The sequence below is a fragment of the Ammospiza nelsoni genome, chromosome 19 (genome assembly GCF_027579445.1).
Source record: "Ammospiza nelsoni isolate bAmmNel1 chromosome 19, bAmmNel1.pri, whole genome shotgun sequence".
NCBI classification, from domain to species: domain Eukaryota; kingdom Metazoa; phylum Chordata; class Aves; order Passeriformes; family Passerellidae; genus Ammospiza; species Ammospiza nelsoni.
Genome location: NC_080651.1, coordinates 8,398,685 through 8,425,135, shown reverse-complemented (window position 1 = coordinate 8,425,135; position 26,451 = coordinate 8,398,685). Strand labels below are relative to the sequence as shown.

Sequence of the window (26,451 nt, the reverse complement as noted above, 5' to 3'; positions counted from 1 at the left end):
CTGTCAAAACACCAGAGCAAATGACAGCCCATCCCTGCCTATGCATTTTCCTGCTGCCAGGAATAGCAATCCCTGCCCCTCTGGAACGCAAACCCTTCTTGCCAAGCCAGCCTGGCAGCTCCAACAAGAGCAAAAGCTGAAGGATTTCCACAACTGCTTCACTCCCCTGCATCCTACATCCACCGCTGCTATGTCAGCATTCAAAGAAATAATTGCGTATATATACGTGTGTGTTTGCATGTAACTCTTTAGCGCTCTTGAGAGGATAAAAATGTGAAAACTGAAGCACTCCAGGTGCAAAAATGACACAAAACATTAAAAAGCGGGATGTATTTTCATTTTCAGCGCTGGCCACCGCGCAGGTCTGGGGCGCACAGACCCCACAGGCACCCCTGACCTCCCTCACGGCCCCGCGGTGCCCCCAGGACACCCCGCATCCCCCTCTCCTGGCACCCCCCATTAGTGCTGCAGACCCCTCCCCACCCCACAGACCCCCAGCACGGACACCACACGCTCAAGCTCCATCCCACAGCCCCAAAAGAGCCCCTTTATCCCCCTAAATCGCGCCCTCGCTCCCTCCGCCCCGCCCCGGAACGCAGCGCGCGGCCGCCGTTTCCGCGGGGACGCCGGACGGGAGAGCACCGCGGCGGCCAACATGGCGGCGCACACGCTGCGGGGCCTGTGTCGGCCGCGGGCGGGGCTGGCGCTGCTGTGTGCCCGGTTCTCGCAGCGGCCCGCCGCCGGCACCGAGTACCGGAGCTCCCACAGCCTGGACAAGCTGTACCCTCCGCAGCAGGACGGAACCGCCGCCCGCACGACGGTCAGAGGGGCGGGGGGAAAGAGGAAGAGGGCGAGGGACGGCGTCTGGGCGGGGTTTAGTTTCGATTGACAGCTGCCGGCGTGGTTTATTTCATCGGATGGGCGGGGTCTTGAAAGGGGCGGTGCCTGTTTGGTGGGCGTGGTTACATTGGGGGCGGGGCTTTTAGGGCTGCCTTGGCCGTGGTGGAAGCGTGGGGGGGCGGAGTGGGTGGGGCCGCCGGCGGTGTCCCCGGCGGTGTCCCCGGGGCCCGGTCAGCCGAGGGGCCGCAGGGACCCCGGGATGCCCCCAGACCCCCGGGCCTCCCGACACCGCCCCCGTTGTCTCTTCCAGGAGGAGCCGCAGCCGCCCGCCCTCGACATCCCCATGGGTGAGGCCCCCCCGCCCCGCACACCCGTGCCGGGAGCCGGGCACCCCCCCGGGCACCGAGTCCGTGCTCCGAGCTCGGCCCCGTCCCGGCTCGGCCCCGTCCCGGCTCAGCCCCTGCCCCTCTCTTGCAGCTCGCCTGACCGTGTCCTACAGCCGGAGCAGCGGCCCCGGCGGGCAGAACGTTAATAAAGGTGAGGAACAGCTTCTCTCTTAGAAAAATCACCATTTTCGGTTGTTTTTCTGTACCATGTGGCAAAATATTGAACACAGCTTCTGAGTCTTCAGAGTGCTGGAGACCAGAGATAACACATTGGATGCTCCTAGGAACACTTACAGGGATCATTCCTGCTACAGATGCCACAAGGGACACCATCTCTATCCATAGATCAAATATAACAGCCAACTGGATTCTGAAAGTTCACTCTGCAATAAATTCTCAGCTTAATTCAAATAAACATAAAATACTGCCTGTTCTGCCATTAAAAATGAGGTAGGCAGCGGCTGGCAATAAATTCTGTGGTATCTAGAAAGGCAAATACCACGACAGGTACAAGTTTGTCTTGTAGAGTGATGTATAAAAACACAGCAAGAAAAGAATTGTGACCTTTCAGGAAATTCATCATGGAATCATCCCATGTTGAAAGCCAGCAGAGATCAGGCTGAATTACCTCATAGATCTGAGGAAGGCAGGCTGTGACATGGAAACAAAGACCCTGTTTTTCCTCCCAGTGAATTCCAAGGCAGAGGTTCGGTTCCACCTGGCATCGGCCGACTGGATTCCCGAAGCTGTGAGACAAAAAATGGCTCTGATGGTACCAACCCTCCCCTTCCATGGTTTCACTGTCTCAGTGTCAGAACGTGGCAGTTCCAGCGAGGTTTCAGTGCTCACGTTGTGTTTTCCCATCCCTCAGCACAGGAATAAGATAAACCGGGCTGGTGAGCTGATTGTGACCTCGGAGGAGAGTCGCTACCAGATGAGGAATCTGGCGATTTGTCTGGAGAAAATCCGGGCCATGGTCACGGAGGCCATCGAGAAACCCAGGGTGGTGTCTAAGGAGACAGCACAGAAACTCATAGAGAGGTATCTTTAAATGAGGTATCATTAAAATGCTCTTTATTTGGGTTTGGGCTATCACATTGCACAATTTAGTTTGTAGGATTTTTCAACCATTTTAAAGGTCATACTCCTTTAAATCTCCTTTTTTAAGGAGTATCACTGATCCATTAGATTTTAACTGCTTAGATTTTAACAGTCCCAGAACAGGGACTGTTTTTTTTTTTCTATCTGTTTTTTTTTTCTATCTGAGGATGTTTGTTGGCTCATCAGATCTCAAAAGTTGAATATTTAAATGCTTTCTTTGTACACGGAGGGATCTTTTGGTTTTGTTTTAGGGTGGAAAAAATGAACCGTGAACGGCTACGACAGAAAAAAATACACTCAACTATAAAACAGAGCAGGAAGGCAGATTTCGACTGAGAACAGCAGAGATCCAAGCCCTTGGCATTCCATCTTCCTAAAGAAGTGGTGTTGGCAGCTGTTAATGATGCTGAACTCATGAGCTGGATTGAATAAAAATGGCCTGAAAGTGTAAATAAACATATTTAACATCTTCTTTTGTAGCCAGTGACACACTGTGATGGCTTGTGAATAATTTTTCAGAATAACTATTGTTCACATTTGAGAGGACCTAAAACTTCTGATTTTTGTCAGCCACTCCTGTTTTTAAACATTCTTCGTGTTCTTCAAGCAGCCTTTGCTCCATCAGAGCACCCTCTTCTGCTGAGCACAAAGCTACTCTAGATTTTTGGGGAAAGAAAGGGAAGAGAAAAAGTAGTCTCAACAACACATCTACATAGAAAGTAGAATCTTAAAGCATTAAGTTTGGAAAAGACCTCAAGGATCATTAAGTCTATCCCTTAGAGTATCCCCTGTTTCTTTCCTTCTATTTCCTTCCTTTCATCTTTATTCCTTTTGTTGATTTTTGTCTAACCAAAGTACATAATTTAGTTAAGCTAAAGCCACATCAGGAATTTGGCAGAAATCTCAACAGTAGGAGACAGAACCCACCTGTGAGTGCAGGAAGCTTCTGGCCTTTGAAGTGGGACACCAGAATCCTTTGGATGAATCCTCCAGGCGCCTTAGTGGACCCTGTTTAAGGAGAATGAAGCTCTGTGGTGTGATGTGTTCACCACTGCCAAATGCAATTACTGTGCGGCTCAAAGAAATCAAAATTATCCCTTTTTTGATGTTTTGCTGGGCCCCAGTGGCCTAATGGATAAGGCACTGGCCTTCTAAGTCAGGGATTGTGGGTTCGAGTCCCACCTGGGGTGGGGAGCAGTGAATCTATTTTGGGAAAACCCCAAATAAGAGAGGGAAGTCATCCCTAAGGTTAATGTTGGGCACATGGAGGTATCACGGCTCTGCTGCATTGCCTTTGGAAGTGGAGCTTTGAGCTCCCCCTGACAGAATATTTCCATCTGCAAACAGCATTCAAAGTGCAGATCCTCCCCAAAATGCAATGGTGGGGGGGATGCAGGAGCACTCCCAATGCATTCTGACATGCCAGGAAGCCCTGCCCTGGTCTCTGCACCCCTGCTCAGCACCAGGAGCATTTCACACTTCACCTCCTCTCACATTTTCCCCCACTGCAAGCTTTTCTGCAAGGGATCACTGAATCATTCAGGGTGGAAAGAACCTCTAAGATTAATCCAGTCCAACCCAGTACTGCCAGTTTCACCATCAAACCATGTCCCCAAATACCACATCCACACCCGGTTTGAGCACTTCCAGGGATGGTGAATCCCCTTCTTCCCTGAGCGTGGGAGGGGGTCCCTGCCAGCGCCCCTCTCACAGGTGCAGGTGTCTGAAGCTCCGTGCTGTGCCCTCCCTTTACAAACACGGGGATGTCGCTGACTCCGATGTTTTTGTGACACTGAACGTCCTCCCACCATCACCATCCAGGACAGAACCAGCCTCAGCCCAGCCTCCCCATCCCCAGGAGACCTTGCAGCCACGATCACCCGCTGCTTGGGGCTCTTTTCCCACCGATTTCAAGAACTTTGGTTCAAGCACAGGCATGAAGCCCTGAACGAGCAGGTGGCACCGGGGCGAGGAGGAGGCGGGAATTTCAGGGATTAAAAGCAGAGTGCGAGGCTGCGGCTGGTTTAAGACCACGAAAAACGTCTGACCGACCCCAAGAGGGGCAAGATGGAGAGCAGGGAACCCCCGCCCGGGCTGCGGGGAGAGAGCATCACGCGCCCCCCGCGGAAGAACCGAGGGATGCGGAGTTTCCGCGGGAGAGCCCCGGCCCCGCCGCAGCGAAAAGAGTCACCCCAGATGGGACTCGAACCCACAATCCCTGGCTTAGGAGGCCAGTGCCTTATCCATTAGGCCACTGGGGCCGTGCAATACAGCGATCTGGCTGCCGTCACTTAACTCTCTGCTGGCCAGGCGGGCGTGCGGCTGCTGTGGGTGGGGACGGGGGGTTCCGTTCGGGATTTCCGGGATCACCCCGGTCCAAACAGTCCCCACAGCGAGGCCCCGCTCCCCGCCCCCCCCATCTCCCGCAGCTCCCGGCGCGGCTCAGAAACGCCACCGCGAGGTGGGGATGTGGCGGGATGAGATCCCCGCGCGGCGCCCTCGGCCCCCGGGAGCTGGCGGGGCCGGTTTGGGGCCCCGAACCCGCCCGGACCCCGCGGAGGCGGCGCGGGAAGCCGAGCGCGACGCAGCTGCTGTGGCCGAGTGGACAAAGCGGTGGTTTTGTAACGAGGGGTCCCCGAAAACATGGTGGGTTCGAGTCCCGGTTGAGTTAATAGAGATTTAAACGCCTACTACTCCTGCTGGATCCCACGGCGCCCTGCACTCACAAGGGTGGGCACTGGGTTGATATTTCCCACCGAAACACTCACCGAAGTGATAATCCTCCCCCGAGCCCCCCATTAACTCTCCTACCAGTACGAGAAAACAGCCTTTCTCGTCTCAGCCCTTCCATCTTCACAAGAACCGACCGTAGGTGGCCTCAAACCCCACCGGCAGCCTGTTCCAAGCCGCAGTTCATCCTCCCCCGACAGGTATAAATTCCCCCCTATTCCCGGAGAAAATTTCACTTTAAATCACCTCAATCTGGCTCTTCTACAGGCACATTTTCTGGCGCTTTAGCCAGCTCAATCCCCACGCCGGCGAGCCGCGCAAAATCCCCCACCGTGAAATTGAATTATGTATCGAGTACAGCCGGTGGCTCTAAAACCACCACAAAGGGACTCAAACCCTCAATCTTCGGATCCGAAGTCAGACGCCTTATCCATCAGGCCACGTGCTCACCGACCGAAGGGGGTCTCTAGTAGTGTCACGCGCTGGGGGCTCCCCGGGTGTCCCCCGGCACCCCCTGGGCATCCCCCACATTCACCCAGGGCATCCCCCACTCTCCACCGCTCCTGGAAGCGCGGCTGGCTCTACCGACCCACCCCTGGTGATAGAGGCCCCTCTCCTCTGCGACCCCGTGTGCCAACAGGTCACTGTCACTGTAGATGTGACGGTCACAGCGTCTGTGCCACCAGTGACAGGCACCACTAGAGCAGAACGCTGTAACAATACTGGAAAAAACACCACGGGCCTCATTAACCCCCTGTTTGTCCTCCTCCTGCTGCAGCCACTCTCCCCAAAACCTGTGTTTCTCATCTAATCCCGAAAAAGTTTCCCGAAGCCCACCCCAGGAAGGTATTTTAATTGGTGATCAGTGCCCAGGGCTTGGGTAGGTTCGTTGCTTTCCAGGCAGCAGAGCCTCCCAAACCTAAGAGAGAAAAACAACTTAAAAAGAAACTTCACTTTGTGTTTTACTGGTGTGGCATCACCCTGACCACAGCTGCTTTTAATATGCATTAACTCCACAGGAAAAGACCCTCCAGGGAGATTTTTAATGCCACAAATCTGAGAGGGCATTATCCCAAAGGCATTATTACCAAAGGGGAGGACTTTGGTCCCAGGGCAGCACAGCCGAGCGCTGTGACCCCCCTGCCCAGCCCCTCATGCAGACGTGGTTTCTGGTGGAGTAAAGATTCCCAACATCCCAGCTTGTTCTGCTCCGGGAAGAGGCTCCCCACACAAGGTGGACGTGAACCAGCATCAATGGGATTTTTGCTGGGGCTCGGGTGCAGCTGATTATACAGGAAGGAGAGAAAAATGTAGCTGAAATTCCCTAAAAACAAGGGAAAATGCAGCTGAAATTCAAGAAAAACCCAGCTCTGCCCAGACAAAGGTAATTAAACAACTGCAACTGCTCTGCTTTGGTGCCCTCCGGGACACCTTGAAGGATGTCCATGACCTGGCCAGTGCCATCCTTTGGCTAATCCCTACAAAAATCAGCCTTTCATTAACACCTCTTCTCTCACCCTCGGGTCCTGGTTGTTATCCCCTTGATCACAGCCTCACCTGAGCTCTGGGACCACACAACTTATCGCACAAAGCATCCACCTTTGCACCCACGCCTGGTGCAGTTTGTAGCAGCTCCTCGTTGTTTCCCTTTTCTGTGAAATCTAAACAGGGGCCACAGGCCGGGAACAGAGTCACAGCATCCCATCAACAGCGGCTCCTGGCCCACGGAGAGAGCCCGGAGCTGCCACGGGGACTTCGCTGGCCCAAAACACATCATGGACCAGTCCGACCTCGCTCTTTGGTCTTTCTCCACATCAGGTTCCGTGTCCCGGGCCGTGCTCGGGCAGGGCGTTGGGGAACATCTTCCCACCAAGCGGCAACAGCCAGCGGCCGCAGAGGGAGGAGGAGGAGGAGACGCGGCGGCGCTGAAACGGGGAGAAAGAGCAAGGAAACGGGGCTAGCAGGGGCAAAACGGAGAGCTCACCCCAGGTGGGACTCGAACCCACAATCCCTGGCTTAGGAGGCCAGTGCCTTATCCATTAGGCCACTGGGGCTGCGCAGGGCGCGCGCCCCGGCCCGCGGGAACGGCCCCGACCCCGCGCTGAGGGGGCGGCCCAGGGACCCTCGGGCCGGGCCGGGGGCACCGCGGGGCTGGGCCGGGGCCGCTCCGGCAGCGCCGCACCCAGCCCGAGCTCGCGTGTTCCCTCCGCCCCTCGAGGGGCAAAGATGCGAGCGGAGAAACGGGAAAAGGATGATTTAAAAGAGGAGGGCGGGAGGGGGGGAAAAAGGCCGACCACGAAGGGACTCGAACCCTCAATCTTCTGATCCGAAGTCAGACGCCTTATCCATTAGGCCACGCGGTCACTGCGCTAGAAGCCCCCAGTGATGCTGCCAACCACCAGCAGGGCCCCCGTGCCCCTCCCGAGCACCGCCGGAGCCCCGGGCAGAGACCGTGGGGGACGCGGCACCGGGGAAATACACACCGGGCAAATACACACCGGGGACACGGCACCGGGCAAATACACACCGGGGACACACCGCGCCGGACACGGCACCGGGCAAATACACACCGGGCAAATACACACGGCACCGGGCAAATACACACCGGGGACACACCGGGAGACACGGCACCGGGGAAATACACACCGGGCAAATACACACCGGGGACACGGCACCGGGCAAATACACACCGGGGGACACGGGACCGGCGAGACACCGGGGGACACCGAGGGGGACAGGGGACCGGGGAAATACACACCGGGGAACACACCGCGGGACACGTGACCGGGGAAATACACACCGGGGGACACCGTGGGGGACAGGGGACCGGGGACACACCGGGGAACACCGCGGGGGACACCGGCATGCGAGGGGGACAGGGAACATGGCAGGGGACACGGCTGGGAGGGACCATCCGCTGCCATGGGGAATTCTGCTGCCAGAGGGGGAATCAAGTGTGGGAATTACTGATTGCAGTTGCTGCCCTGGAGCCATTTACAGGATCACAGAATCATGGAATATCCTGGGTTGGAAGAGACCCACAAGGATCACTGGGATGACAGCAGAAAAAAAAAAAAAAAAAGGCAGAGATGGAGAGGAGGGCAGCAGAGGAATACACAGATACATTAAAAAACCCCAGAAGTCTCTGAGCCCTTCATCTTAACTGTGAGGACTCAGAAAAGAACAAAAGGAGCATGGGAGATCAGCAAGGAGGCAGAAGCAGAAAATCCATGGAGAGCTCAGTGGGAAATGACACAGTGTGGTCTACTGGAAAGCAGGACAGGGCTCCAAGGAGCGCAGCCTCTCCCACAGCCCTCAGTCACACAACCACTCATCCCTGGTCCTTTCCTGGGGTTGCAGCAAACCCTCAGCCCTGTAAATGAGACTAAATTTGCTACTGAGTAGCTCTGGCTCTTTGCCTTTTCTTTGTGGGGATCGGCCCTTTCTTTTCCTCTCCCTCAAATTGTTGGATTCTTTTTTTTAATGACCTTATTTTCCCTTGACCACAACTAAAGGCTACTCCCAAGAGCCAGCTGAGTGCATCAAACCATTAGCAAATTCTTCCCCCTAGCAGATAAAATGTGTTTACAAAAATCCATCCCTCATTAATAAATATCAAATCAAGTTCCACATAACAAATGACGTGTCCTGGACCGGCTCATAAGACTCACGGCACCACTCTCCTCCTAAATTGGAAGCAGGAGATGATGCAGGGAGTTTTTGTAGCCATCCTCACCTTTTCTCTTGGGACAGGTAAGTGCAAGGGGAATTGAAAACCTTCGAGGAGTTCTGTTCTCATCTGTGTGAGAAGGGATTTTTGTGTGTTAATGATGTTTTTCACATCCACAGCTCCACACCCTTTCTTTTTTGATGCATCCTCACAGGTTGCCTGATGTTTTTGTGTTTCAAGTGGGATTTTGTTTCCAGCAGGGGCTGCCCCAAAGTACCTCTGCACCTACTATGACATTGTTGACTACCTGAACATCTCCTCTCATGACAAGCTGCACACGTACATCCTGCCCAAGATAAACCTGAAGGAGCCTGTGGAAGTGAAGGTGGATTTCTTTCTGGTGTCAATTCTCTCTGTGGTAAGGACCCAAAATGAGTTTTTACAACAGGAAACTGGGCTATTACTAGACCAGGGTTTGAGTCTTCTGACAGCAAGTCCACAGGGGTGAGAATCAGCCCCTTCCACTTCAGCTTTCTGCTGTTGGAAAGCACTTTTGGAAGATGTGGAGTATTTTCTCCCACTCCTTCCAGAAGTCACATCCAGACAAGCAGCCTGCTTAGCAGGAGGCTGCAAACACCCTGCAGTGCCTGAACTGGGCAGTGCATTTGCAGTACACTGCCATGGAAATGTTAACAATTATCTATTATTTTTCCTAACCATTGCACTTTGTGCTCCCACCCTTCAGCCGTAGGACCAAGAGCCATGAGCTCTCTTCCCAAGCCCCATTACTGCAGTCTGTGCTCAGGGAAGAGCTTCTGCATTGGATACATCTAAGAAAATCAGCTAAACATCTTTGTTTCTCCAGGTGGAAAAGCTGCAGACAGTCAGTTTTTACTTCGTCCTGAACCTGGTAGGTCTCTCAAGAGCATTTCTCTCCTGATGCCCAACACAAAGTCTGGTGCCCAGCCCAGAGCTCATCTCTCTCCTGCAACTTCTTCCCTCAGGAATGGCAGAACCCTTTTGCAACCTGGGACCCCTGGGATTTCTGTAACATCTCTGAAATTGTTCTGCCCATGGATACGTATTGGTCGCCCCCCATCTTCATCTTGGAGCGGTACGTCCCCCTCTCATTTTTATCCACTGGCTTCACAGAAATACAGAGGATGCAAACTGTTGGTTGTATTATAGGAAATGGGATAAACTCAGAGGGCTAAAAGTTGTTCCCTTGAGCTCTCTGTAACCGAGAGCCTCCTAATTTAGATTAATGGTGATGACCACAGTTTATACAAAGCACTTAGTGGCTCTGTAATACTGTAACAGCCCCTGAAATTTCCCATCTGGGCTGCAGCTAAAACTGAGGGAGCAGCAGAAACCAGCACTGCTGTGGAATAAAGTGACCTTTAGTAGTATGTGGAGAGATACAGGGCAGAGCACTGAGGGTCTGACAGAGGGATGGGCACCTCCACCAGCTCTCCAGAGGGAGAGAGGAGTGGGAGGCAGGGCTAGGAATGGGCCCCTGCCCTGGTGAGGGCACAAAGCAGAGGACAGAGAGGCAGGAGGTGCTCAGGAGGGGCAGAGCTACAGCAGACCTTGATCCCAAAGGGCTCAGGAACCCTTCTCCCAGACATGGTTTCCTCTCTTGCTGCTGCATCTCCCACGGCTGGGTGATGGCTCAGAGCCCCCCAACAGGGTGTTCCCATCCTGGTTTTATGGGGCTGAGGCACAGGCAGCATCTCAGGCTCAGTTACTCTCCCTGTCTGCTCCCTGCAGAGTGAACGGGCAGGACCCAGAGCTGAATTACGTGGTGCTCATGCACAACGGCACCTTCAACTCCACCCGGCCCTACCAAGTCACCCTCACGTGCAGTCTGGTGATCTTCAAGTTCCCCTTCGACACCCAGATGTGCAACCTGAGCATAGCTTCATTCCTCTACCCAGGTACAGCTGCAGGCTGAGCTTGACCACCTCTGGGCTGAATTTGGAGGAGGAGGACTGGGTGAAATGGGCCCTGGTAACTCCTGGGCTCCTGAGCAGCCCCTAATGCTCACAGCAGGGTTGAGGTCATATGAGACCAGGGAAAATGAGTTAAAATGCTGCCATTCTGTCCTTGCACATTTCCCAGCAACATCTCTGGAACAATCCAGATGTTCTGTGGCAAGTCCCTCCCAGGACTGGTTTCTACAAACCAAGAGACCTGAGACAAGGAGGCTTCCTGCAAAACTGCCACTTGTTCACATAGAATTTTGCAGGACTGATCTTTAAACACACCTGAAAGCTACAGAAATGGGAGGAAATTAATAATAGAATTCTAAGATTGGAAAAGATTTCCAAGGGAATCAAATGCAACCATTAAAAGGACAGTTTCAGGGATTCAAACTGCAGTTAGAGTTCATCCCACAGGGAGGGCTGAAATCTAAGCAGAGGTGCCACAAAATCTCCCCGGTTCCATCCACAAAGGACAACTGCTCTAATTCAACAGATGTTTCCCCTCTGATCCACATTCCCAGAGGTCCAGTGAAGCCTCTTCACAGAGACCTTTTTAATTTCTCCCTCATGGGCTGAGAAACTTGAGCAGTGCATGAAACCTTCCCCCTTCCTGTCTGCATACACCCTCAGCTGGGTGGGAAATGGAGAGGAATAACTGACCTCTAACAAATTCCTGAATTCTTCAACTTCCCTCCCCCTGTGCCTCCTGCCCAAGCAGTAACAGACTTTGTCATGAAGACGAGACGGACACCAGCTGAGATTGTAAGAGACAGCAAGAGCTTAATCCTAACTGATGGAGAATGGAAGTTTACCAACGTGAGCATCATGGAATTCACGGAAATGATGGATGACAAAGGATTTTCTGTGGTCACCTATGTGGTATGGCAGCGCTTCCATATTATATTGCACTGATTTGGCACCAAAAAACCCCCAGTATAAAACAGGACAATTTTTTACATTAGGGGACCAGCATTTGTCAACACATTGAGTCATCTCCTGTTCATCAAATTTTGCTCATCTTCCTCAACAGATTTCCATGGATAGACGACCCACTCTCTACATTCTGAACTTGATCCTCCCAACGTGTGCCCTGTACTTGCTGGACATGGCTGTGCTGTTTGGTCCCAGCTCTCTCGAGGAGAAAATCAACTTCCAGATTGCCATCATCCTTGGCAGCTCCATGCTGGCTGTGATTCTCAACAACAGCCTCCCAACTTCCTCCAACAAACCACCCATCATAGGTACCCACCTTTATCAAATAAACCCCGATTTTCACCCAGGTACCAGCCCTAAGGGGGGGTTTTGGGTGTTGATAGACACATTCATGAACACTGAAGTCATGAACAGCTAAGCTTGTTTAGCTTGCTGGAGTTAGGCTTTCCCTGTTCCCCACCAGGCAATGGAATGTAAGAAAATGCCAATTCTCCAGAGCTTTCTCTGTTTTCCTGTTGCTCTGCAGTGGTGTTTTTCCTGGGCACCTTCCTGCTCATGATCATGGCTGTGTTGGACACCTTCTTCCTGTTGTACCAGCAGCGCAAATCCGGGCGCTTGGACAAGGTCCTCAGGAGCTTCCAGCAAGGTAAAACAGCCCAGAACACCTTCAACAGAGGAGGTTTGGGGCATTTTCCTGCATGTTGGGTGGAGCCAGGGTGGGTTTCCTCGGGGACAAACTGTGCCCCAGGCAGTGTGAGCCATGGTGGCCCCACAGGGCTGACCCTGCCCCTTGCTCCTGCAGACCCACACGAGCTGCCCAAGGCACCCCCAGACAATCTGGCCAAGGGGGGTCCCCAGCTGCTGCTCCCTCCCAAGATGGCCCAAGGGCAGCCCACCAAGCGCCTCTGGCAGCTGCAGGAGCTGGATCAGTTTCTTCCAGTTCTGGAGAAGGTGCTTCTCTTCAGCCACCTCTTCCTGTCCCTGTTCTTTTTTGCTGTGATTTTTGTAAAATGGAGCAGCTGAAGATCAGCTCTGCCCAGTGCCAGATCAGTTGTTCTCTACTGTGTTGCTTCTGACTCCCTGCTGTCATTTGTTCCTGGTCAATTCATAGAGCTGCAGTTCAGTTGCCTGAATAAAATAAAATTAAATTAAAATCCAAAGCCACAGGACCCAAGATCTGCATGTGTAGTGCTTTGTACTCTGGTTCAGTAGAACGGCAGATGTTCTTGAAGTATTCTGTGAGCTACTAAGGTATTTGAATAAAATAGTTGTAAAATCTGGGGATTAACACCTTCATTCTACCTATCTGTAATTCTGACCTCAAACATGACCAAAAAAGAAAAGGAGCTGATTGTCTTCTCTTAGATGAGAGAAGGCAATCAGCCATCTTGAGTAAACACCTTCCATCTTGAGGGGAGGTGTTTAAGAATTCCACCTCACATTATTAAATAAAACAGTGCAAGTCTTTACTATTGTTTCTGTGAGTTGCAGTGAGATCAGCACCATTCAGAAATCCAGGGCAAAGAGAAAAGGAGCACCATGATTGTTTTAAAAAAAATTTTAAAATAATTTTTTATGTGCATCTCAACACACCAATACTTCTTTACCTCCTCTTGGAAGTGGCTTTTTCCTAAACAATCACAATTAGCCCAGAAAACAGCCCCAGACCTGTGGCTGTAGAAGCCCTGAGACACTCCAGACACCTACAAATCACTGCCAAACACACTCCAGCATCTCAAAGGGCTACACACATTCAACTTCTGAGCAAGCGTCTGCCTGCAAGGGCAGGAGAACTCCATCCCCTGCCCCTCGTGGCAACAGAGAGGGATTGGAGGTTCATTTGCATTTCACAGGGTTCAGTTTGATCAGCAGGACAGGGAGCTTGGTCCTGCTACCAAAACAAGCTCATGGGTAGAAAACACAAAATCCAGAAAAAGTGGAATGTTTGCAAGTTACTGTATTGTTCCACGTCTGTATTACTCAGAATTTATGTCTAAGATCTAAGCCACAGACAGAGAAAGCTCTTTATTTATAAGGTCATGGAGTCTGACAGTCATTAAACTGTTCCCTGAACTGCTCCCAGTTTACAGATCAGCAATTGGCTTGTGGGGCCAGTATGGATATTTCTGCTTGTTCAGTTTGGTTTCAGGGAAGGCTTCACTCAAGTCTTCAAAGGTCATCTGTTCAAAGGGAATCATGTTCTGGAGCTTCTGGAGCTGTGGAAGCAGGGACAGACAATAATCACAAGTCAGAGGTCAGCAAGAAGGAGCAAGGCACAGCCAGGAGAGCGGGGTGTGCTCCAGACCATGCTCCCCAAGCAGGGGCAGCCTCACCTCCTGCTCGTACTGCGCGATGCGCGCCTTGGAAGCCTCGATGTACTCAGCAGTGCTCTTGGCCTGGGGAGAGCAGAGAATGTGGGCACAGTGGTTATGACAAACACACTGCCCCAGAGTGAACCTGCACACACCCCCAGGCTTTCAGCTGGCATTAAAATCCATCACTGTTACACTGGGAAACTGATGCAACCTCCAGCAGACCCCAGCCAGCCAAAGCCTGCCCCGGGCAGGGATCCCCTTACTCGGAAAGCCAGGCACGTGTGTGCAGGGGCACATCCACAACATCCCCTCCCTCTCACCCCTTCCCATCCCCACAGAAGGCAGGGACAGCCCCAGCAGGGAGTGGTTCACTTACAGCTTCCTTCTCCTGGGCATCAATCTTGGCAGTTTGTGTATCCACTGGCTCTGGAACCTTCAGTGCACTGAACTGTAAATTGCAAGACAAGTATTTTTAAGGTTTGTTTGACTGAAACAATCCTTCACATCGAGGTCACCTTCCCTAGCAGCAGGGCAGCATTCTCTCCTGTCTTCCTAGGATTTGCTCACAACCATGTACATTAATGAGCCAAAAGTGATCAGTGCAGCTGTCCCCTGTCCCTCCCAAGCAGCACTTGCTCACCCAGGAGCTTCCAGACATCTCCTCTGTCCTGCCCACCACCCCCAGGACACACACACACCACCCGTTCCCCACAGCACTGGAAGGCAGCTGGAAGGTCCCACACCACAGACTGACCCCATGACAGAGTTACTGCCCCACACAAAGCTCCCAGCCCCATCTGAGCTCAGTGGGTGCCTCCAGTCCTGGGAGGCAAATTTCCATACTGACACAACCAAGCTCCTCTGCTGATCCCAGTGTTTTCCTCTCAGTGCCCCAATTAAACTCCAAAGAGCAATACCCAGCTGGCAAGGAGACTGACCTTCTTCTGGAACTCATCCACCATTCCAGCCTTGGCAACATGAGCTTTGTAGAAAGCCCAGTCGATGGCCGGGGGCTTCTCTGGCAGCGCAGCCAACCTGAAAGGATGGAGCACAGCAGACATGAGCAGCAGCCTGAGCACCAGCACAGCCTGCTCTGCTCAGTTTAGCTGCTCTCCAGTTTGAAACAAGCCATTTCTGCAAATCCCTGTGCCCCTGGAACAGGCTCCTCAGGACAGACAAGCAGAGCTGAGCTTCACTCAGGCCCTCTGGGCACAGCCCTTAAGGAAGGACGAGGCTGTTCCACAACACTGAGCCAGAGGCAACCAGCAGGACTCCCTGCAGCTGCCAGCACTTGCATCAGGCACAGGATGCTAAAGGATTTGAGAACCAAGATGAATTTGTAGAGCATTTAACAGTGACAAAGCTCATGCCAAAGCAAGGTGCGCTCGCAGAGCTGCAGCTACGGGTTTACTCTGGGGAAGATTAACTAAAGGTGATTTGCCAAAAAAAGCCACCAGCTGCCTCAAGGTGACCCGCTTTAATACCTGCGAGGCCACTCCTGCGGGACCGCAGAGGGACAGACAGACAGACAGACAGACAGACAGCGGCACTCGCAGCGGGCTGTGAGCGGGCACTCACCGGGCCGTCAGCGCATCGTTGCGGGTCTTCAGCGCGTTGAACATGGCTCGCTGGCTCGGCGGCACCCGCTCGGCGAACGCCGCCCAGTCCACGGCCTTCAGGGCAGCCCTGCGTCCCGCCATGGCTCCGCCTGGCCCGGACACACCGGTGGGTCACGGCGGGCGGGGACCGCGGAGCGCGGCTCGAGCCGGGAACGCGGCATGAGGGGCGGGATGGGGCGGGACACGGGGCCGGGGACACGGAACGGGGACACTGGGGATCGGGGCACGGAAAGGGTGCGGGCACGGGGATCGGGGCACGGAGGGAAGGCGGGCACCGGGGATCTGGGCACGGGGATCGGGGCACGGAGGGAAGGCGGGCACCGGGGATCGGGACACGGGGATCCGGACACAGGGGTCGCTCCTGAGCCCCGCCGCGACCTCACGCTGGCCCCCGTCCGCTCCCACCGGCCTCCCAACACCGAGCACGTCCCCAGCCTGTGCAGTCCCCCACCCTCGGGACTCGAGATCCCCCGCCCGGCTCCCCCTTCCCGCTCCCGCGCCCCGGGCCCCCTCTCACCTTCACTGACCGACACCGCCGTCCCCGCCGCGGGAAGTACCGCCCCCTCGGCTCCCGCCGCCCAATCAGAACGCGGACTGACCGGACGTCATCATCCCCGGAAGCGGCGCGGGCCGGAAGCGGCGATGGCGGCTATGGCGGCGGGCGGGCGCTGAGGCTCCGCCATGGCCGAGGGGCCGCCGAGGGGCCGCACGCCCAGCCCGGGCCCCGGGGGGGCGCCGGGGCCGCCCAGTCCCCGCGCGGCCGGAGCGGCGGCGGGGGCCGCCGGGGCGCTGTCCCCGCCCGCCGCCGCCTCCAAGTGGGTGCGGCTGAACGTGGGCGGCACGTACTTCGTGAGCACCCGGCAGACGCTGTGCCGGGAGCCCAAGTCCTTCCTGTGCCGTCTGTGCTGCCAGGACGGGCCCGAGCTCGGCTCCGACAAGGTGAGGCCGCGGCGGGGCCGGGCCCCATCCCGGGACAGCCCCTCCCCGTGTCGCCGCCGGTGCCACCGGCGTGCCCAGAGCTGGCCCCGAGCCTCCCGTACGGCCCCGGGCTGTGCCTGGGCCGGTGTGCCGCGGTTTGGGGCTCGTCACTGTGACACATCACCGGCTTGTCCCTCGTGCCCCACGGGCAGGGAGAGGAACGGGGCACCCAGAGGATGCCGCAGCTCCGATCCCTGCACCGCCCTGGGCTGCGCTCAAGGAGCCGCCCGCACTCCCCCGGTGCTTACAGCGGGGAGGGAAGGAAGGAAACTCCTCGAAACAGGAATCTTACAATTTCTCACCCTGAGCATGTTTGCTGCTTTTAATATATTTCCCTTCACTCTCATTCATAAAAGATGATGGTGCGCTTTGCTTGCATGGCTGGACAGTTTTGAAGTCACTGCAGTTTGTTGTAAGGATTTTACAAGCAATTATTCTTGCAGATTTTCCACGGGATCAGGTGCACAAGGTGTTGTAAATGTGTTGTGAGTGGGTTAGCCAGAATCAGTCGAGTCTGTTGCTGCTCCATTCAGAGTTTAATCTCAGGATAAATCCTGATTATGATTGAAATATCAGTCAGCAGCTTCAGTGAGGAGAGGAGAGATTTCTGAGTGGGTTTGCACGGTTTCTTATTGCTTTAGAGTAGATTGGCAGGAGAAACAATGCTTTAAAGTCCTTAAGAGAGGGATGTGAGAGTTCTGCAGAGGGCTTGGCAATGCTGCAAAGCTGCTCAAGAGGTGCTTTTGGCTGTCAGTTGTTGGTTATTTAATGCCAATAGTTGTTGTATTGCTGGACACGTGGCAGGAGCGTTGCAATGTGTGTTTGCAGTAGTGGAAAGGGGAAAAAAAAGAGAACAGTTTTGGCTGTGGAGAAAGTTTGGCTGTTTTAGAAGTGGAGATCCCATCTTCCTCCACAGCCTCCTAGTTAAACTGGTTTGGAGAACAGGCTTAGCCAGAGCAGAAGTGCCAGGTTTTGGTTCTCACTGTAGTGAAAAAACCCTCCTAATCCCAGCTTTCCTCTCCAGGCCCATAAACTGTGCACAAGTGCTTCATGTAAGGCACCTGCCAGCATTGCTGGGGCTGCAATGTCCATAGATCAGACCCTGAAAAAGAAAAATGGTTTAAAAATGTAGCACATCTCTACACAGGCAAATGAATCCATGTTCTCAAAGAGAAACTGTGGCATTTATTGTGTTAGATTGACATTCTTGTTTGCTGGCCCCACTGAGCCGTGCCTGTTTTGCTGTCAGGATGAGACTGGGGCGTATCTCATCGACAGAGACCCCACGTACTTCGGGCCCATACTGAACTACCTCCGGCACGGCAAGCTCATCATCAACAAGGAGCTCGCAGAGGAAGGTGAGAGAAAAGCACAGGGGAGGCTGGAATTCCTGTTTGACAGCGCATCCAGAGCCCTCACCATCAACTGTGTGAGCAAGTTTCCCAGGAGTGCTGTTAGTACTGTTAATTGCTCATCAGCAGGGATGAAGTCAGCTCACAGCACGCCCTGGCACTGTGCTGAGCCCAAGGTCTGGTGCAGCCCATCTGCCCCTCACAGACCATGGTTCTCCCCAAACAGGCAGCTCTAAGGGCTTTCCCTTGATGGGGCTGGGTGAAGAAATGGACATTGTACCATGAGATTTTTGATAATCCCAGGGAAAGGGGAATAATCTTTCTTAAAGATCCTCTTAAGTCACAAGAGGAGGTGACAGCTAGTCAGGCATTTTCTCCTAGCCTCAGAGCAGGAGGTGGGTGGCACATTTGGGATTCTGACATCTGGGCTAGATTTGGAGTCAGCAGCAGGGCTGAATCCTTGTGACAGAATCATCTTCATGCTATCCTGTGCAAAGTAACAGAATCTGTGCTTTGGTTCCTCGTCAGGGGTGCTGGAAGAGGCTGAGTTCTACAACATCGCGTCCCTGGTGCGGCTGGTGAAGGAGCGGATACGGGACAACGAGAACAGAACCTCTCAAGTAATGCACCCCTGGGTCATGGAGGCTGTTCTGGGCCTCAGGAGGACAGGCATGGCTGCAGCCCTTGCAGCAGCACTTCTTTGGTTCAGCAGCAACAGAGGAATAAATGCTGTTAGGTGGATTGAGGGCATGGCGAGCAAAGAGTCCTCAGTGTGGCTTTATAAAGCACAGACCACTGAGTCATCTCAGCCCTGCAGGGAATGGCAAGGGACACTTACAGGAGAGGGGCCAGGAGCAGGCATGGGTGATTATAAAGCAAAACATACTGCTTTGGCAAAGAACAGCTCAAACTCTTCCTTCTCTAAACCATTTCTTCCCTTTGTCTCTCTGTGACATGTTTCCCATTGATGATATCAGCACATCCAGTAGATTCAATTTCAGAAATGTTTTCAAAAAGCAGCAAATGGCTTTGAAAGCTAAGGAAGTTTTGGTTTCACTGTAGCTGAGACACCTAGAAAGCTTTTAAGAGAAGAATACCAGGCACAGGGTTCTGTTTTGGAATCAGTGAGATAGAAGAGCCCTTAGAAAGCCTGGGGGGCTCTGACTTCCTAAGATGAGAGCAGGAGCAGCTTATTAATTTTTTAGCATGATCCTAGTAATTATATCATGCTAATTTTCTAGCATGATACTAGTAAAGCAATTACTAAACCCAGGCATTGTTCTCTGTGCCCCAGGGACCTGTGAAACACGTGTACAGAGTGCTGCAGTGCCAAGAGGAAGAGCTCACACAGATGGTGTCCACCATGTCCGACGGATGGAAATTTGAACAGGTACCATTACCAAAGAGTGGCAGAATCCTTTTGAAGAGTGGATGTTGAATAAGTAGAGTTGCCTGTTGAGTTGCTTTTCACACTGCTCTGCTCTTCTGAATAAGCAGCCTGACCTGAGCAGCAATCCACTTGTGTCCAGTTACTGACAGGGGAGAGCAGAAGTCACTCAAGCTCCCAGAGAGATTTCATTTTCTCTCAGGGCTTCTTTTCTCCTCGTCAAATCCCAGGGCAGTTCTTTCCTTCTCCTGCATTTCATCACATACACCAGGCCACAGTATAACAGTTCTATCCAGGAAAATTACCGGAGCCATGAAAAAACAGAGCACAACTTTCTTGGAACCTCAAAGCCACAACTGCTGCATTTGCTGAAGAGGCTCTGAGTGACAGGAGAACTCTCTGCAGATGTCTTTGCAGTGCAGCTGGCTCCAGGGCTGTCACTGCAGATACACAGGGCATTGGGTCCACGTTTGGTTTCTGGAATCAAACACAGTTCTCTTATTTCTGGGGAGGGAGAACTGGAGCCAGCTGGCCTGTGTGTTATGTTATATTAAGAAACTACAGAATAGGGTCTGTGGATTTACAGCAGTGTCTTCCCATTTAGTCCAGCTTCAGAACAGGTGGATGCTGTGGGAAGTGTGCTGACATGAAGTGAGGCAGAGGATTAGGAACAGCACTTCCCATCAGTTGTTCCTTTGGATCTGTTCTTTAATGCCTGAAAACTATCTCAGAGTGGAGAGGCAGCCAAAAACCTGCCCCTGGAAGGAAATAGTGAAATCTTGTGACCAAGAACCACTCATTGCTCCATGAAAATGCAGTTCTCCAACACCCAGGTTTTGCTGTCCAACAGTTTACAGAATCTGCCTTTCACACGTCCATATCTATACCCCCAAAACCTTGAGGCTACAGGCAGTGCCTTTCATGGGAACCTGCACCCTTAGATCTCTCCTAATCTTCCTTTTTAAATCTATGATCTATAAATATGGAGCTGGCTCTTCCAAAATCTGTTTGGACATGGAAGTTAAGGTGCATGCTGCACATTAAAGTTTCCTGGACACACACAGTTGGTAAGAGTCACAATGCTTTCTTCAGATGACTTGGATTTATTTTCTGGAAAGCAGAACTGAGTTGTAAATGACAAATTAGCTCTGTACTCCAGGATGTCCTTTTAATGTAATAATGATGAATGAGACAGATGGCATTTCTTGGATTGAGTCCAGACCCCCTCAACACAACAGTAATAGAATATAATCCTGTTTACACAGATACCAGACTCCATTTTGGCAGCATCCACATAAAGGACAGTGTCTGTTTGCCACATGTCCCCAGCTAATCCAACATCTGCCTGGGGTAAAGAATTCCCATTTCCACATCAGTCACAAGGCAGTTGAGAGCTGAGTTCAGCAAGGACCAGGCAATTTGCAATGCCTGCCCACGTCTGAGTGAACTGGATATTATGTATTGCACAATCTGTTTTCCCTTTCCCACCCCCAGAAGCTGGGCAATGTTCTGCTGTGTTCAGCATTAGTTTCAAGCTGGAATTCCTTCCTGGGGCTCCAGGTGCCACTAGAGGGCTGTGGAGCTCGGATGTGTCCCTGCCTTACACACACACACACAGGAGGCTGCAGGGGACACTTCATCCAGAACAGATCTGGGATAGTCCTCTCTCACAGCAACTGCAGGAATAAAATCAAGGCTCACTGATTGTTACCTTGGCTGTCTCCTGTTGCACAGCTGATCAGCATTGGATCTTCCTATAACTATGGAAATGAAGACCAGGCAGAATTCCTCTGTGTTGTGTCCAGGGAGCTCAACAATTCTACCAATGGCATTGTCAAGGAGCCAAGTGAGAAGGCCAAGGTAAGGCACCTGCTCAGATGTATCAGTTTGAATTCCCCTAGAAAGAAAAACCTTTCCTGCACCAAGCTGCACCAGTCGTTCTGTGGATCAGCTTTCCATTGCCTTCTCCATCCCCTCTTGGAAGATTTCATGATTTACTGTAGGACAAGAGCTAAGGCTCTTTGTGAACTTCAAATTAAGATCAAAATACGAAATAAGATCAAATGAAGGAAAGAATAACTTGAAGAGGGAGAACAGAGTAGCAAGGACCTTTGAGGTTAGGTTTTGTGGTTGAAGGATGTTGCAGGGAGAAACAAGATTTTTCTTCTCTTTCAACCCTCCCCATCCCTGGAAGTGTTCAAGGCCAGGTTGGATGGGGCTCTGAGCAGCCTGGTCTAGTGGAAGGTGTCCTTGCCCATGGCAGAGAACAAGATAAGCTTTAAGGTCCCTAGGTCCCTTCCAAACCATTCCATGAATCCACTTTTTTTGTTGGTTGTTTTTTTTTTTTTTCCCAGAATTAAAACAGAAGGCAACATCTTTACCTCCTGGCAAGCAGCTAAGCAGGATTTCTAGAGAAGGGGCTCACTTACCCTTAACCAGCCTATCATTTGTTTTGGTGGCATAAAAGCCTGCAAGCTGCTCTCACATTAGTCCATGCTTCCTTTCTCTGCAAAACCCAAGGACTCTGAACAGGAACTTGTGCACTTAAACTTGTCTGAGGTTTTCACAGAAGGTCTCTTCTGTTTCAGATTCTTCAGGAGCGAGGATCCCGGATGTAATTCAAGTGTCCACTCCATTAAACTCCCAGATGTCACAGGGCAGTCCAGCTGGGCAGAGCATCTCTCCACAGAGCAACCCAGCCCTTGTACAATAACCAAGCTAATGCAAAGCAAAGCCAAGCCTGTTCTGCCAATGGCAAATAATTCTGGTCATAACCAAAGGCTTTTCTCTTACCCTGGAAACCGAGAAAGGAAAAGACTCTTCCAGTTGGACAGTCCTTTCCACAAGTATTTGTTTGATTTCCTTGGCCAGCGCTGTATTGAATTTTTCCGACAATGGCTGGGCCGGATTCCCAGTCGGAGCCTTTGTGAAGGTTGCTCAGGTCCTCAGGCCCTTGTAATCAATCCCACCTTCCACAGGCTGCTGTGGGTGGGAAGCTCCATATTTGAGCTGTGCCATTGCTTGCACCCAGGTCTGCTCCAGAAAAGTGCAGGGACCTTGCAGTGCTCCCCCTTCTCCCCCAGATCTGAAGAACAGGGCTTTAAAAGGAGGAACAAAACAACCACTCCTAAAAATCCCACACAAACTTTTCTATCCTTGCTTTGTATCTGTTCCTTGTTCAATTCCTAAGAGCTGAGTTTAGATCTGAGGGGAGGGGAGTTGTGTATCCATCTGACACAGGTCTCACTGGTAACACTATTCCACATGGGCTCCTGGTATTTTCCAAAGCCCATCACTTTGTATGCATAAACAAAGAGACCTGTGTTCACCCAAAATAGTGATAGAGTGATAATCCCATCCTTTACACTTCTCCACAGAGGAAGAGTGGTGACATCTTCCCTCCCCAGTACCCTGTCATGGCCATATCTTAGCCTGGTGCAAAGTCATAAGGTTTAGGGACTTGCTGCTGCCAAGTTCAGCTTTGCCTTGTTTGTCTCCAGCAGTGTGGGCTCTGTCTCCTTCCCTCTCACCAGGGAGGGCTTGAGGCAGAATTTCTTTTCTACTGTAGCAAGCAGGCAGGTTTGTCTGACCCCACGAGATCCTTTGCAGAGGAGATCCCTGATTTACACACAGTGACCTGCAGCCCCCTCATGTCCCCACCTTTAAGAGATCACCTCAAATTACAGAGGGACGTCACAGAGCTGGGGTGGGGGGGGTTTGGTGAAAAGTTGCCAAACTATTGTAATGTTTCTTGTCCAAAGTGATGTGTCAAGTTTTGTGACTTTTCTTTCCTTTTTTTTTTTTTTTTTTTTTGGAATGCCTTGGATGGATGTGCAAAATGTTTGTTTGTGCCTCTCTTGAATTCTTATCTTAGCCAAACTGCAGTCACTGGTTCCCCTCTGTTACTCTGTGCCACCCCTAACCAAGGGCATGTCCCTCCTAGTCTGGTAAATGGAATTTCATAGGAATTTGCTGCATGTTTTTCCCCTTTCATCCTGGCTTTGTTCTTTGTAGCCTGAGTGTTCTGGCACTTGGGTCATTTTCAGTCCCAAACTGACATTACAGCAAAGCTTAGGAGATGCTGGAATTCAGACATTGACAAGCTCAGAGCAGATGTTTCTCAATAAGCTACCAGAAAATTCCTCACCTGGACTGAGGGGTTGGGCTCCTTTTTGGAGGGCTTCAGCTACCCATGTTCTCCTGAAAGTTTTGGCTCAGAATTAGGCAGGTTTTCCATCTTAACCACTTGTTGCTGAGAGGGTCCTACCAACAGTCCAACAACCAGTTCAGTGCCCAAGATGTGCAGCAGAGACACTGAGTGGCACCGCTGTGCTCTGCCTCTCTGCAGTCCTTCTGCATGTCCTCCTGCCTGTCCTCCATCCTGCTTTGCCAGTGTACCTCCTGCAGTGGAGCCCTTGCCTCATTCTCAAGACAGACTGCTTAATTGTCTGTGCTAGATTAGTCCTGGTAACAACAGGCTGTGCCAAATGTCTTTGAATTCACATTGTGTCAGTGACAGGCTGTTGAATCACAGCTGGCTTTCCATCACACTGAAGAACCCAGCTCTGCTTCCCTCCATCTGCCCTGTTTATAACATGGTGAGCTGGTGTTGGTGTGATCCGACTACACACCTTGGCTGGGCCTGAACAACACTGTGATGTGTACAGATCTCCCTCCTCTGTCCCTATGCTGTAGCCTCAGCCACTGTCTGTGCTCATAGCTAAGAAATCAAGCACATGTATGCAAGTTAGCAGCCTGAAAAGCCCTTTGACACTCATTTGTCTTATTGCCTTCCTCAGAGGAGGGAGTTTTTGGGAACTGGTCAAGAAATACCAAACTAAAGGCAAGAGGAACTGGTCAGGCTGTGTTTGCCACATTGATGCCACCTGAGCACCTTGTTAAACCATGGAGCTCAAAGCAACCCTGGCTGCAGAGGGAGACTTTGTGTCCTGTACAGCTCCAGCAGACAAGAATAACAAACCCTTCCCTGGCTGCTTTGTGTCACACGTGCTGAAGCCCAGGGAGGGTTGCCTGATGCAGTGATGCCATGGCTGTCCCCTGTGAGCCACAGAGAGCCTAAAAGTGACCATTAGCAGGTGAATGGCACAGCTGCTTAACTGATGAGCACAAGAAAGAGCCAAGTTGCATCTTGGTTTTCCCTTTCATGCTACTTTTGGCAGTGATAAGGTGCCAGGGGACCATGGACTCTTTGAGTTCCATTGCAGGGTCTGTTGAATTTCAGCAGAACAAATTTATGGTACAAAATCAATCATTGGTACTGGATGCTCAAGTTTTTGGGTGATGTTTAGGACCAGGCATGAAGTCCATCCAGAGCAGGTACATTCCAAGTGAAGGATTTCTCCTTCCCTGACTCTGCTAAGTCACCTTTACCCTGAGACAGGGCAGGTCTCAGCATTATGCACCAGTTGCATCCCTTCTGTGCTCAAACAGGGCTTTTCCTTCCATTGCCTTTCACTCAGTCACAACTATATCAAAATTAGTGCTGAATTAAGATGAAATTTGTCCCATTCACTCTAAAAAAGTGTAGCATGTTGTGGTGAGTAGAGTAGGAGAGCAGGGGTAGATCTACTGGCTGTCCAAGAGTGCTTATGCCTCTTGGGAAGGTTCACTTTAAAGCATTGATCCTGGGAATGGAGTGTATGACACTTTAGATTTTTTTTTTTAAACTTTCCCAGTGGCCTAAATTGTTCCATTATGGCAAGACTGGAAATATCCTCTTGAAGTGTCTTTGTTTCTGCACATTTTTAAAAACTGATTTTTCTCAGGGGTGACTGAGTGGGCTGAGGCGAAGGGGGCCTGGTTGGCTGCGGGGCAGGGCCGGGGTAGCCGGGCCTGGGCTCCTACCCGGAGGTTTTGTACAGTTTGTCACATGTCAGTGCCCTTTGCTACTGTTTCTCTTTGTTTATTAAATGTGTTTGAATAACAGTTGAGATGCTGTGAATTTGTTTTTCCCAATAAAGATTCTGAAATGGGTTTGAAAAGTTTGAAAGGCAGTCTGCAGCCTGCTGCTTTGCCTGCAGCACACAGACACTGCATTATGGGGGATGAAATGTGCAGATTGGGCACTTGCTTCTGGCTTCACTTCTAACAATCATTTGCCAAAAGGAGAATCTGGAGTCCTCCTAGGCTGCTTTCAGGGATAAAGGTACAACTGAAGCTTGTTTCTGATGTTTTAGTCTATAAAATAATCTCAAATTTATCCTAACCATTTCCACTGATAACCACAAGCAAGCAGAACATGAATACACTAAATGTGAGTAGCTAAAACGGGAAGAGGATTTTTTTTTCTTGGCAGTTGTCATTTGCTAAACCCCTACTCAACACTGGACCACAGGAGGAAGGGTCTGACTCTTTCAGCTTTGGTGCTGCCAGAAGTTGGATGACATTGGCAGTTCAGGCCCAACACAATGAAAAGGAAGAGCAAGGACACAAGTGAAGAATGAGAAGTCTTGAGTTAATCCTACTCTTGATTGCAAGTGGCTGTTGCCTCCTGTGGGTACTCTGAAGGCTGCCAGTCTCCATCCTCAGTGCCACAAGACCCTCAAAGCCACAGAGCAGGGAAGGGCTGACACATCCCCAAACCAGGGTTTAACACCAGCACAGTGGAAGAGGATGAGACTCTCTCTCCCCACACAGGGAGCTCACCAGAAACCATGGCTAAGCCAAGTCACCACCCAGCATGAGTTGATTTAAGATAGTATTTTCAAACTTCTAGACCCATTTATCCCAATTCACTGCACTGCCAGTGAATTTGCCCAAAGCAAAGCCACACTTCAAGTGCTAGCAGAGTCTTGGGCAGAGGTGGAAACTGCAGTGCTGGCACTGCTGACACCACACACATATCTGTTCATCAGGGAGGGCTTGTCAGCAGAAATTCAGGTTACAGCCAGCATTTACAGAATGCCATAACCTCCCTGCTACCCCACCTTAGGGCTGTCTGATAAGGCCACATAAGGTGGAAAAAGCTTTGCAGGACCTTTAACCAGCTCCAGGTGTGCCAGGCAGGTGGCTCCTCTAACACAATGCCATGGCACCATGCAGGAGACACAAACATTGCTCTGTGTTCCTACAGGAACCAGGAGCTGGGGCTGCCAGGTCTTTGCACCGTCCCTCACTTTCCCATCCAAGGCTTTG

At 51.8% G+C, this 26,451-nt stretch overlaps 3 protein-coding genes and 4 non-coding genes across 8 annotated transcripts; 3 read left to right on the top strand and 4 right to left on the bottom strand.

Moving 5' to 3' along the window:
* Positions 1–627: 627 nt before the first annotated feature.
* On the top strand, positions 628–2,814 carry MRPL58 (mitochondrial ribosomal protein L58). 2 transcript variants are annotated; one of them, XM_059485851.1, is made up of 6 exons: positions 628–820; positions 1,151–1,187; positions 1,318–1,377; positions 1,916–1,998; positions 2,098–2,267; positions 2,579–2,814. In XM_059485851.1, the coding sequence occupies exons 1-6, from the start codon at positions 656–658 to the stop codon at positions 2,661–2,663; spliced, it is 600 nt and encodes a 199-aa protein (XP_059341834.1). In that variant the 5' UTR covers positions 628–655; the 3' UTR covers positions 2,664–2,814. The 2 variants fall into 2 exon arrangements, with proteins under 2 accessions (XP_059341834.1, XP_059341835.1); XM_059485852.1 differs by having other exon boundaries at positions 2,098–2,282.
* Positions 2,815–3,444: 630 nt separating this feature from the next.
* TRNAR-UCU (transfer RNA arginine (anticodon UCU)) lies at positions 3,445–3,517 on the top strand. Its single transcript has one exon. It is a non-coding gene; the product is annotated as a tRNA-Arg (tRNA).
* A 998-nt stretch (positions 3,518–4,515) lies between these two features.
* TRNAR-CCU (transfer RNA arginine (anticodon CCU)) lies at positions 4,516–4,588 on the bottom strand. Its single transcript has one exon. It is a non-coding gene; the product is annotated as a tRNA-Arg (tRNA).
* Positions 4,589–7,038: 2,450 nt separating this feature from the next.
* Positions 7,039–7,111, bottom strand: TRNAR-CCU (transfer RNA arginine (anticodon CCU)). Its single transcript has one exon. It is a non-coding gene; the product is annotated as a tRNA-Arg (tRNA).
* Positions 7,112–7,347: 236 nt separating this feature from the next.
* On the bottom strand, positions 7,348–7,420 carry TRNAR-UCG (transfer RNA arginine (anticodon UCG)). The gene has a single exon. It is a non-coding gene; the product is annotated as a tRNA-Arg (tRNA).
* Positions 7,421–13,587: 6,167 nt separating this feature from the next.
* On the bottom strand, positions 13,588–16,152 carry ATP5PD (ATP synthase peripheral stalk subunit d). Its single transcript, XM_059485750.1, has 6 exons — positions 16,097–16,152; positions 15,539–15,668; positions 14,899–14,995; positions 14,337–14,408; positions 13,979–14,041; positions 13,588–13,861 (listed from the first exon to the last, which is right to left on the bottom strand). The coding sequence occupies exons 2-6, from the start codon at positions 15,658–15,660 to the stop codon at positions 13,730–13,732; spliced, it is 486 nt and encodes a 161-aa protein (XP_059341733.1). The 5' UTR covers positions 15,661–15,668; positions 16,097–16,152; the 3' UTR covers positions 13,588–13,729.
* A 108-nt stretch (positions 16,153–16,260) lies between these two features.
* On the top strand, positions 16,261–25,242 carry KCTD2 (potassium channel tetramerization domain containing 2). The gene is made up of 6 exons (XM_059485525.1): positions 16,261–16,518; positions 17,807–17,915; positions 18,438–18,529; positions 19,204–19,299; positions 21,031–21,156; positions 21,885–25,242. Exons 1-6 carry the CDS (start codon positions 16,261–16,263, stop codon positions 21,912–21,914), a joined length of 711 nt encoding a protein of 236 aa, XP_059341508.1. The 3' UTR covers positions 21,915–25,242.
* The last annotated feature ends 1,209 nt before the right edge of the window (positions 25,243–26,451 follow it).